Source organism: Opisthorchis viverrini, assembly GCF_000715545.1.
Source record: "Opisthorchis viverrini unplaced genomic scaffold opera_v5_5, whole genome shotgun sequence".
In the NCBI taxonomy this organism is placed as follows: Eukaryota; Metazoa; Platyhelminthes; class Trematoda; order Opisthorchiida; family Opisthorchiidae; genus Opisthorchis; species Opisthorchis viverrini.
The window spans coordinates 696,587-709,004 of NW_008751661.1; the positions used below are offsets into that span (position 1 = coordinate 696,587).

The window sequence follows — 12,418 nt, forward strand, 5'->3', positions numbered from 1 at the left end:
TCCACGACGATAGAGCTCTTCGCGCATTCAACACAACGTAAAGCTAATGGTTGGACCGAGATCCCTGGCTAAAAAATCGCAGGACCGCTTAACGTTTGGGGAAGATGGCAGTTAAATCATGTTGCTGCTATACTTATTCCTATTTATTATAGCATCATCATAAAAAACTACTCCAAACCCGCATATTCCCTGTCTGAACCCGATACTAGCAATAGGATATTGTGGCGCCATATGACACGGGAGAAGTTCCTGGATATTTGACCAGCAAATCCGGCAATCGTCGAACTGGTTGCAGATGACGAGATGAATAGTCACCACGAACATCAGGATTGAACTTGGTGCATTGCTTTTTCGTGTAGCAGGGGGTCCACAAAAGCACTCAACTTACGAAATACACTCATTTGCAAACTCGTCAGGTTTTAGTGAGACAACTGAATCTCTCATTTATGGTTTTTTTCAATGAATGGTGTGAGACTCGCCTAGAATCCAGCTGAATCTTTCGTTTATGATGTTTCTAACCAACTGAATGTGCTGCACCAGGCCACCTCATATTTCTGTTAAGACGATACCCGAGACATTGGAGGATATTGTCTCGACGGAAGACACTACCTTTAAGGCAGCTGAAAACTTTCCGACAGCCCAAGGCCGGTTTCGTCCTTCATGGGATTCACCAGGTAGGCGCACTTGAGTCTCTAAGACTTCACCAGTTTGATAATGAGGCTGCAACACTGATCAATAGCCTAATAACCTGATTTAGCCAGAACACGTGACGCCGATTGCCAGCTGGACTTCTGGGTAACCAAAACCGGTTGCTGAAAAAAGTTGATCAGGCGTACCATCCGAAGGAAGCAGGAGGGCTGAGGTAATTCCGGATTTCTTAAGCCTAGACAGAAGCAGTCGAGATGCCGCGGTTGGGTTCAAACAACGGACCCCCGAGCTCTTTCCAGCTGCATTTCATACTAGAGGTAGTCCCGCCTATCGGTCACTTCCGCTTAATTTCTGAACGTTTATTCAACACAACCACACTGGTTCACTAGCCCCTTGTTTCCGGCCACAAGCACGTGCGCACGGAAAGTATGTGAGTCTGTAGAGCGTATTCATTGCCCGGTTGACAACGCAGCTAACTGCGCGGATGCTTTATAGACGAGTAAGGTGCAGTGAGAGAGGTAATACACTGCTTATAAGGTTTTTAAAATTCTTCGACAGCCCACGACCGGCTTCACCTTTCTTGGGGTTCATTAGGTAGGTACAGTCCCCGAGCTTCCGTCAACCTTATGTTCTACTTGAACCCAAATTGCACGAACTTAGCAAAATACACTCATTTGCAAACAAATTTGGTTTTGCCAGAGACTCATCTAGAATCCAGCTGAATCTCTCGTTTATGATGTTTCTAACCAACTGGATGTGCTGCACCAGGCCGCCTCATTTGTCAGCAGATACGATATTGGAGATATCACAATACGTGCATACACGTAATATACTACTCATAATAACACCATAAACGATAGATTCAGCTGGCTTCCAGATAAGTCTCTCGCAAAACCAAATTAGTTTGCAAATGAGTGTATTTCGCAGTGAGGAGGTGATCTATAGCTGTCTCAAGAAGTCCGTCCACTGCTATCATTGTTGTCGCACGTGACCTATAGAAAGTCACATTTCTGAGATTAATTATGGTGTGCGACTGGTGATGAGTATGGAATTCCCATCGAGACTTCATCGCGACCTGACGAATGTTCAGCATTCTAATTAGACTAGCTGTATGGTGGCTGGGTTAACACTGAAGATCTAAAGCTGAAGGTCACTGGATCATCCCAGAAATTCGTGGGATATGCATTTCTAGACCTGACGAATGTTCAGCATTCTAATTAGACTAGCTGTATGGTGGCTGGGTTAACACTGAAGATCTAAAGCTGAAGGTCACTGGATCATCCCAGAAATTCGTGGGATATGCATTTCTAGTGCGTTTTTTTATTGGTGCCAAATTTTTTGGCCGGCTTGGCCAGAGTAGTTCGAGTTGAGACTAATAGATGAGTCGTTCGCGTGGCACATTAATTACGATATCATGGATGATGTGCTATCAGAAATACAACAGACCACATTGCCCAACGAGAAGCCTTGTCTTCAACTCACCGATGAGTTAACGAGCAAGCATATTGTACTTTGTGCCATGGTAATTCTACACGAGAGCTAACCTATTCACAGGAAAGAGGCCGCATAAGTGGAATGCCCACAATAGCGTTCTTCGTCAGAAAAGATACCACCACGCGAAGAGGCCAAGAAACACCCAACAGATAGCTGCTACCAGATGTGGCCCGATCTGTGAAGGGAATCTACCAACTACGAGGTGATAAAACCAAGGTCCAAACGGGTGGAATAAGGAATTTCGAGCAGCAAGAAGTTAGGGATAATGGAAGAAACAAGGGAAAGATTTATCGGTTCTAACTGGACAGAAAAGCACTTAATGATTCCAACCCAGTGAAGAGATTGGATGAGGACCAGTGGCAGTGTTTGGGTGCAATCCTCATGTAAATAGGGTCAACGAGAGCGCCGAAAGTTATGTCTAGATAACTGGATGTAATCAGATTCAATGAGCCAGAGTGGGGCATCAAAGATGCAAACTTCGGTTGCTGAACTGCTCCCAACTTTTTGCGAATCTCTACATTTCGCCTCTTATTGCCACCCACGATTCATCACTTTTTCAGACTCCACGCGCTGAGCGATTCCACATACGTATCAGTCTCTGTATCGGCAGAGTAACTTCTCCTCCCTTGGTCTCACTGTTAACTTCCCCACAAGGATTAACTTTCAGTTAGAATCCGTATTTTCCATTCGCATACCTACCTCGCTCGATTCCAAAATCAACCGATGGGGGCGGGGCGTAATATCTGTCGCTGACTTTTTCACTTCCTACGTTTGCGACCCCTTCACATACTGTGACCACTTGGTCAGATAACTTAACTTTTGTTTCCATCTCTTTTCTCCGGCAGGGCTAACCGGCATACTAGCCGATGTCTTTTCTTCTCACTTCCCAAACAAGCTCACAAGATTGGTCGTCACATATAAACCAAGGAACCGACGGGATAAATCCGGGTCGACATCAAACGGTTGGATAAAATCCCCTGCAGAGCACTTATAAACAATCCACTTTAGGAACCTCAGCTAGTTCCATCAGTCCTAATCGAAAACCGACCGTAGGCATTCCCCTACACTGAATGTTTTGTACCACTCGGACACCTTGAGGACTAGTGCCCGATCGCAAGGTCACCCAAGCACGTTTAGAGATGCACAGTAATTTCCACGAGCACCTTGTTGAGGTCCTCGTCATAGAAGAGGAAACTTGTCCAAAATTTTCTCTTACCAATTCAATTTCTCAGCTAGAAACGTGTAGCGAAATGTAGTGGTTCCAAATGCCACAGCTTCGTTCATAAGGGGTAAGGAGAGTAAGCGAATGACAGCCACGCGCTGCGGGCGATGGTTCTCTCCGTTCAGTAGTGTCGAACGTTTCTGTTTGTCCGGTATGGTAGAAAGTGAAAGCTACGTGGTGGTGCAATGGCTTTGACTCAAGACTGCCATTGGTTGCGTGACAGTCGTATCTGTCAGGGTTACTAACAATTAGTTAGTCTCGTTCCACGGTTTCCACTCAGGGAGCGAAAGTCAGCAAAGTGAGTGGGTTGACTAGGAAGGGTTTTCACACTTCGCTACCGGGACTTTAGCTGACCGTCCCCGGGTCGCCTCCATCTGACAAGTCTGGGCGAAGGCTTCCTCTGCCATACGGAGCACATGGCCTAACTAGCGCAACCTGTGGAGCCGCCCGACATACCTTCAGCACTACTGCTCTGATGTTTTCACTAGACTAACGCAATGCTCCGGAGGTATCGATGGGCAAACACGGAGGTCTTCGAAGATCTACGCGCAGCGGCCGAGTCTCTGATCATAGAAATTGGACAACCCGACCCAAAGCTGCCACCTTTTCATGGTGGTCAGGTTTCTGTCCTGCAATGGTCCTGCGGGCTGTACTAGCTGGAACTCAGTTCCTAAAGGTTCAACCATGCCAGGAATGCCAACGAGGAGCAGCCCGACGAAGAATAGCGAGTCCCCGTGTTGCGAGTGATCGTATCACGAGGCGGTCTGGAGGTAAAGTCGTACTGTCCTTTGCGATAGGAGTATGAAGGCAGTAAGGCGTTTCCCCTTGGGCGACCAGCTTGTCCATATTTATGGAAGCAGTGGTGCTGCCCTCCCCGGAGGACGGACGGGTTAGAGAAGATCGGCACAAAAAACCGCATACTCCAAACGTCCAACGGTTGACCGTGACCGCTGGCGCATTATTCGATACGGTGGAAATACTTTTAAGACCAAAGAGAACAGTGCTGCTCAAGAGGTACCTGCTGTACGCAGCCGCATAAGGAGTGAGAGAGTAATACCTTACTCCCTGTACCATCTGGCCAGGCCGGCCCCCTACAGCCAAGTAGGTCATACTATTGAGTCATTGGGTCCAAAAAGGGAAAAAAAGAAAACCGTAAAAACCGGTCTCGTAGTCCAGACTCTTGAGTCGGGAGCTAGGGACAGGGTCCCCGAACAAAACCCTACATCCTCCCACTGTCCTGTGGGTCAGACTTCTGAGTCAAAGGCTCAAGGTAGGGTACCTCAACCAAACCCCCTTCGTCGGCCTGGGCAACCGGGAAGTATCATTTGCCCTTGCAGCTTTTCACTCACCGGCCTTTCCCCTCATCCTCTCCCAACCCATCGTACAATGCAGTGCAATCTACCCAGCTGCCAATCCATTGGCCACCAAAATAAACACCTACTAACCTCAAAAGAACTGATCCACATTACAGCCTTTAATTTCTGTACTGTATGTCAAATTGGGCAACGGGCATCCCTTGCTGAAACCGTGCTTTCCCTTTCTATCGATGTGTGTTGTGCCTCCGAAACGCACATACAAGACCCCACTTCGGTCGTACTGCTCAAGCCACTTAGGAAGAGCCCAGATGTTCCACATCCCATTCTTTGGGCATCCGGTGATCCTGATGCAATGGCTCGTGATATCTACGGTGTGGGATTTGCACTCAGTCCCAGGGCTGAAAGCGCCTCACTGGACTGGATTCCCGTAAACAGTCGCCTTTGCACTGTGTAGTTGTCCTGCTCAATTAAGACTAACCCAGTTTGATGTGGTAAACGGTGTTTGTCTGCCGTATCGGCATACATCCTAACAGATAGCAGTTCTGAGACTGAGAAGGACGAGTTTTATTAAGATCTATCATGACTGCTTCGGTCGGCAAAAAGGACGGATATAGTAATCTTAGCGGGTGATATGAATGCCCAAGTTGGACGACTAAATCCCGGAGAAGCACAATTAGGTGGTCGATTTGGTGTCGATTCTGAGCGTACGGATAATGGGGAGCGCCTTCCTCAGTTGCGTGTAGATCATCGTGTGTTCCTGGCCAGTACGAACTTCTAACACAAACGATCACATCGAGTTACGTGGAAGCCACCTACCACAAGACAGCCGTGGACTCAATTGGACCACAGGCTATCAGTTGCCGATGGAGATCCTCAGTTAACGACTGTCGTTCCCGCTGGGATACGCAACTTGACTGACTCATGCGGGCCCACCTAGCACTTCGCTTTCAGCCGGCACTGCGCGTGACGAAAGAGAGCAGCAGCGTTCATCAACTTCGACAAGTTTTAGTGGCTGAATAGTATCGAGTTGATCTGGCTAGAAAGCTACGAGAAAAGCACAGTCATGTGGAGGCCGAAGATTGCTTGGAGGATGAATGGATGCCAGTTAAAGAAGCAACGCTGTCAGCTTTTAAAACTGTTTGCCCAGCCCATCTTCCCCAAATCAGTGAACACTGGACATCTTCGAGATCAGTAGATCTTGTTACTGTCAAAAAAGCCATACCAGCAACCAAAGACTATGATCGCGCACACAGATCCCTCAAACACCGGAGAGGAAGAATGGCGGAGAATGCTGGTGGACTTTGAAGGTCCAGAAGATGGGAAAGGCTTTCGCTGTAGGCGACCGCTGCCCCCTGTTTCAATTGACCCTATCAGTGGGTCAAAAGAAGGCAGGTGTCAGTGAGGCAATATGCGAAAAATACGGAAGAGTAATTCACTCCATCAATCGCCGTCTTTAGTGGTGGGCTGAGCACTTCTAAGAACAGTTCACCTGGTCTCCTTCAACACAATCGCTGGAAGAATCAAGCGGGCCTGAATGGGACATTGACACCAACGCACCATGAACAACCGAGATCCAGCGTGAGATTTCAATCCTGAAGCGCGACAAGGCATCTGGCCCGGACGGTCTACACCCCGCACTCTTCAAGGAAGGTGGCAAGGTCCTGGCGAACAGTCCGATAACTATACTGCAGATTTGGAACGAAAACAGAATCCCAATCGAATGGAGCTCCTCGACCATCATCCCAGTTTTCAAAAAGGGAGCAAGAACGTCATATGGAAACCATCGCGGTATCAGCCCGCATCTAAGGTGCTGTCTGGCATTATTTTGCGCAGGTTGAAGGATTCCATATTACTATATGGATCAGAAACCTGGTCGCTGCGCGCCGAGGACGTAAAAAGACTTTCAGTGTTTGACCATCGATGTCTTCGGAGCATTGTTCGAATCTGGTGGGAAAACCGGATCAGTAATTCTGAAGTACGTCGAATGTTATTCGGGAGAAATAACTCACCCTCGGTAGATGAACTGATCACACCGCATAGGTTGCGCTGGCTTGGCCACGTGCTGCGTATGCCAGTCGACCGACTTCCTCGAAGGGCTCTTTTCGCACAACCAGGTGAAAGGTGGAAGAGATCTAGAGGTGGTCAAACAATGACTTGGCAGCGAAGTATGAAAGCCATTACCAGTAAACTCAGCTGCGCTGGTCACTGCCGTCTTCCTGGATGGGGACCCCGAGACGGGCCACATCAATGGCTAGAGACATTATCAGACATGGCCCAGTCGCGCCCTCAGTGGCGCTCGTGCATCCAAGCTATTGCCTTCAATGCATAGCTCCTTTTCTACCCCCCCTACCCACTTGACAGCCCACTGACAGTGCTGGATTTATGCACTAATTTATCAGCTCCCGCCTGCAATGCGCAGCTACCTACCCCTCCCCCCCCAAAAAAAAATCATCGGTGAACAAAACTGCGGCAGCTACAACCACTGTACGACAAGCACGCGGTCATTACAGCTGACAATGATGATGATGATGATGATGAGGTTGAAGGATTATCGGGAGAGACAGATTCGTGAGAATCAAGTTGGGTTTCGCCCTGGCCGAGGACGCATCGACCGTATCTTTCCCTTGAGACAAATTCTTGAACAGCGCCACTCCTTCAAACGTCCCACGTTGGTGGTCTTTCTTGATTTGAAAGCTGATTCCGATTCTGTCGATCGTCAGCAACTTTGGCAGTGTCTGGCGATCAAAGATGTTACTTCCGAATTCATCTCCCTTATGAGGGCACTGTATGCGAACTCCTGTGGGCACGTACAAATATACGGGAAGCTCTCGTCTGAATTCACCACGTCCAGTGGTGTAAGACAAGGCTGTCCTTTTTCCCCTTTCCTCTGCAACTTTGTTATTGATACACTGCTTGAAATTTCTCTGCCTGCCTCTGAAACCTCTGGATTCGAAATGCTCCTGGGACGTTCCCTCACAGACATTGAGTATCCAGACGATATTGCTCTCCTTAGTTCAGATCCTTCCCAAATGCAAATGATTTTAAATAACCTAAATAAATCTGCCGCACGGTCTGGCATGCGCTTCACACATGCAAAGTGTAAAGTGCTGCTACAAGACTGGGTGGGATCAAGCCCACACCTCATGCTTGCAGGTGGGTCAATCGATGTGATAGATAAATTTGTTTAATTGGGCTGGAGATGAGATCATTCCTCAAATCGTAAAGGCCAAGACAGCTTTTGCCGAACTCCGGCACCTATGGCACCGACGTGACGTGAGTTTGTCTGTCAAGAGAAGAGTTTACACTGCGGTGGTGCGATACACACTGCTGTATGGATCAGAGACGTGGCCCCCACGTGCAGAGAACATACGAAAGATGTCAGTGTTTGATCATCTGTGTCTCCGAAGTACTGGTCAATTCTGATAGGAACATAGAATTAGTAATGCTGAGGTACGCCAGATGGTCTTAGGAAGAAGGAACTCTCCCGCGATAGATGAATTACTCACGCTTCATAAGCTGCACTGGTTGGGATATGCACTCCGCGTACCAGAAGACCATCTGCTCCACAGAGTGCTTTTTTTCCCAGTCATGTGCTGAGTGGAAACGATCGAGAGGTGGAGAGTGTATGACCTGGCAACGAAGTACGAAAACACTAACCAGTAAACTTAGTCGAGTCAGCAACTGCCGCCTCCCTGTATGGGGCTCCCGGGACTCAATTAACAAGTGGTTAATGAAATTTGCGGAAATGGTCCAATCGGGCAGCCAGTGGCTCTCGTGCATCAAAACTATCGCCTTTAATGTGCAGCTACCCGATCTCTGGACAAATTGAACACGCCTTCGCCTCCAAAGCTTGGTTGCACTTTCCTGTTTCCAGGTGATTGAAACTGTAGTAGCTCAAACCAATGAGCACACACGGTTTATAGCTGATAAACTGAGTTGAACTGACTCAACTGAGACAAATCGGGCAGCGGTATTGCACGTTCCACTCTTGACGGTCAAGTTGATGCCATGCTGGCGCCACAAATGTTGAAGGCTAGCAAACACTTATATTTCATCCTATTTGGTCTACTTTTAAATTACGACAGAAACTTAAAACTTTTGTCTGCCCATGCTGAAACCGGTCATGAACCAGTTGCCTCAAGGTGGCCCATTATCTATTTGACGGCACTTCAGTGACTAATTGCACGTTGTTAGGGTTTCTTGATAAATTGAGTCAATCTTTTTCGACTTTTCCGTGCTGCTTGGTTTGACAGTCTTTCAATATGATTATTTTGCACCGCTATAATTTTATACACAAGATCTTTCTTGATTTGAGGACACATGTGGATAACGGTCATCCTCGTAAACCAATCGCGTAGAATGGCGGGGATCACGGGACGGCTCTAACACGAACATCAGTGTGAACCTATTGGTCGTTTCCGATCAATCATCCGCGAAGTAGCCCAGTGGTCTTACAACGAGGAATCCCAACCTAGAGTATGATAGTGAAGAGAAGTGTTTAACAATTAAATCGTTACGGATGCTCATGATCCTGAAGATGACTGGTTGGTAGATAGCCTTCTTGTTCAAAATCCTCAGTTCGTAAACAATAAAAGAGATGTTGAAATATATTTTTTATTCTCGTAACGTATGGTCTTCAAATCTAAGCCTGCGAAGTGTATCAATGAATGAGGTGACTTGAGTCATTTGCTAGGTGTATCGTGTCGTGTGCAATTATTAACTAGGGGTACTTTCGTCGACGATTATCAGATACAAAGGTTTTTGAAGCATCCCAAAATCCATTCAATGAAACACCAATGAATACAAACGACATCTTTTGAGAGATCCTTGAGGGGACTCCATGTGTATATTCATTCGTCTATCATTCCGAAAAACGTATTTTTTCATACTTTCTTGGGACACTCCTTGTGTTCAGAATAACGAACCAGCCAACATTTGCATAGGCTTTGAAATCAAGGAATATCGATACTGTTGGCTGCCAACGCGTACGCTGCTAGTCTAGCACCCGGTAGAGGGTAGATATCAGTCGCTTTATGATACCGTCACTGGTCATCTGATGGAGAGACGCACAAAAACTATCTTCCACAATTGTTGGGTTTTTCATTACACAGATAAGAAAGTTATCTGATAGCAAGCAACTTGGGAATCGTATTCAACAAAAAGCATTGTAAAGTGAGGCTCATTAAAATGAACTTACCTTCACCATGCTTATCCACAAACTGGAAGGCCTTAACCAGACGAAGCACTTCATCGACCGACCTTCCAACCGGAAGGTCATTAATTGTGATCTGACGAACTATTCCCTCAGGGTTGATGATGAACAGTCCACGAAGAGCTACACCCATTCCCTCTTGCAATACTCCGTAATCACGAGAAATGGACTTTTTGTAATCGGCCAGCAGAGGATAGCGTAATCCACCCAAACCCCCTTCCTATGAAAGAGGAAAAACGGGGCGCCGCAGAAAAATGATACCATCCAGTAGTGAGCATTTGAAATAGAATAAGGTACAGTTCAAGTCAATTTGTGTGACGACAACTCTCCCGTGTTTGACTTTACAATCTAACTAGTTGGAGTGTTTAAAAAACACCAATCCACAGAGGGTCATGGTAGACGTTAGGAGCTGGAACCTCTAACATATCTCCCCTGTTACTGTCCGTCTGGTGACCAGAGCAGAAAGCTTCCAGATGGTTCGGCATTCGACGCTCACGAATTCGATAACGAAAACTGTCACTCGACAGGATTGCTTACTTTTCAATTACACCTGCGACATGAAGCTATGTCAGATTCGTGATCCCATCAGATTGTGTGAGTTTTGCGTCCAAATGTGCCGCAACTGGGAGATATGAATAAATTCCTCCCTTGATAAAAAATAACCTACATCTTTAGCGTGGTTTGTTCTACACTGTTCACTGAGGACAAAATTTTACCTTGAAGAAAAATACTTCCAGATTCTTACTGAGCGGTTCGACCTTCACTGAGTACACAAAAGTGAACCAGCACCAGTAGCACGAACTCATTAGAATCAGTAGAAACCCGCGAAGTGATCAAAAACAGATGAATACTCTACACTTAGATTCAGTCATTACTCAGCTTTGAAAAGTGTGCCGAAGGTACGTTAGCTCCGGCTGCCACGATTTCGTTTATCGACGAGTGGTGGAATACGAACGGGTTGATTATTCAGTGCATATAATTGTCCAACCAGTACATTGGCATCTAAATATCCTGGCTATATGAAAAAGTGGGAATTTGATCAGCTACTGATGGAAAGCGACAACTTGGATGCAGGAGTGCAACTGGATGAGGAGCTGGTTCATCTTCACCAGTTAACCAATATATGATATCTCGAGGTCTCCATCGAAAAAGCAGTAACTCGACCAAACCCAATCAGAATATTAATATGTCAATCAGGTCACGGACAGTTTTAAACATTCACATTCTAGCGCCTCGCTTTTGGAATTTTTTTTAGATATATAGGCTATCAGAGAGATTATTTTCCTCCTTGTTGAAACTCCTGGAATCTGTATTGGTTTCCACTTTAGCCACTAGTTAGTACATCTCCCTCCAGGGGACATATCGTATACTGCTGCCTTCCTATGATTGTGGTTCCTGGCTGTATTGTCATGAATCATCATGGATGCAGATCTTCTGGGCAGATAAAGGGGCATATTAGGCTCAGACTTATGTTTACTATGTGCCCAGACGAAACCTAGTTTCCTGTAGATCGACTCCCAGTACCTGCTTTACAACAAACACTTACTTTGCGAGGAGTATTGATCCACGCTAAATGACTGAAATGCGAATCGGTGGACACGCCAACGATAGCCGTATTGATCTTGGAAAATTCATCCATCTTATCGGAGAACGCTATCAACTCGGTGGGACAGACGAAAGTGAAGTCAAGCGGGTAGAAAAACAGCACTAAATATTTCCCAAGGAAATCTTTCAGTTTGATCTCCTTGAATTCTCCGTTGAAAACTGCGGTACCAGAGAAATCGGGTGCTGGTTTCTGCACCTGTACAGTATAACCACGCGTAGTCAATAGGGTGGACGACCTTTGGAGTCGACTGAAGCGAACTGCGGTCAGAGCGAATTGTCGAAGAAACATTGTAGGGCTGAAACACAAATGGAACTAAGTCAGGGATATTAACGATATTTTATCATCGCTGACAGAAACATCAGCGTTTGACGCAGGTGCATCACTGTGGTGTGAGAAAAGGGGGGAGTCAACTACAAACACTAGGTGGTACCTACATCCTCAAAAAATTAAAGCCGAATGCAAAAGAATCGCACTAAACTCAATGTGAAAGAATAAAGTTACAGAGCGTGTGACATACCACTAATTACCAGTAGCTTCTCTGCAGTGCGGTACTACAAATGTTCATTCACGAGAATATACATATGCCGCATTGCGACTACATGGAGTCATCCAACATGGTATTACATCTCATCACCTAGGCCACCTAGCCAGTTACTACCGATGAAATTCATAAGTGATTCTAATAAAAACAACTTTGGGGGCTAACAGATCAGCTCAGTTTTATGTCCAATGGCCGTGTGTTTGTGTACAGCAGTTTGGGTAACCACAGCAATTAGCAGCAATTATTATTACTAATAGAAAAAAGAAAGAAAGAAAGCGTTCAGCTGTAGCACCCGTTCGGTGCCTAGCTGCCATGCCACCCGAAGGAAGCACGAGGGCTGGGATACTGCCAGGATGCCCAAGCCTAGACAGGGGAAGTC

The 12,418-nt window shown here is 46.4% G+C and overlaps 1 protein-coding gene across 1 annotated transcript in view; it reads right to left on the reverse strand.

Annotated features, from left to right (window-relative positions):
* The window catches only part of T265_12564 (hypothetical protein), a gene marked incomplete at both ends in the record, with an annotated part of 14,970 nt that extends 3,174 nt beyond the window's left edge, over positions 1 to 11,796 (reverse strand). The window contains 2 exons of the mRNA XM_009164388.1: positions 9,878 to 10,112; positions 11,439 to 11,796. Of these exons, the coding sequence (XP_009162652.1) occupies positions 9,878 to 10,112; positions 11,439 to 11,786 (583 nt within the window). The remainder of the gene's footprint in view (positions 1 to 9,877; positions 10,113 to 11,438) is intronic.
* Positions 11,797 to 12,418: the final 622 nt, after the last annotated feature.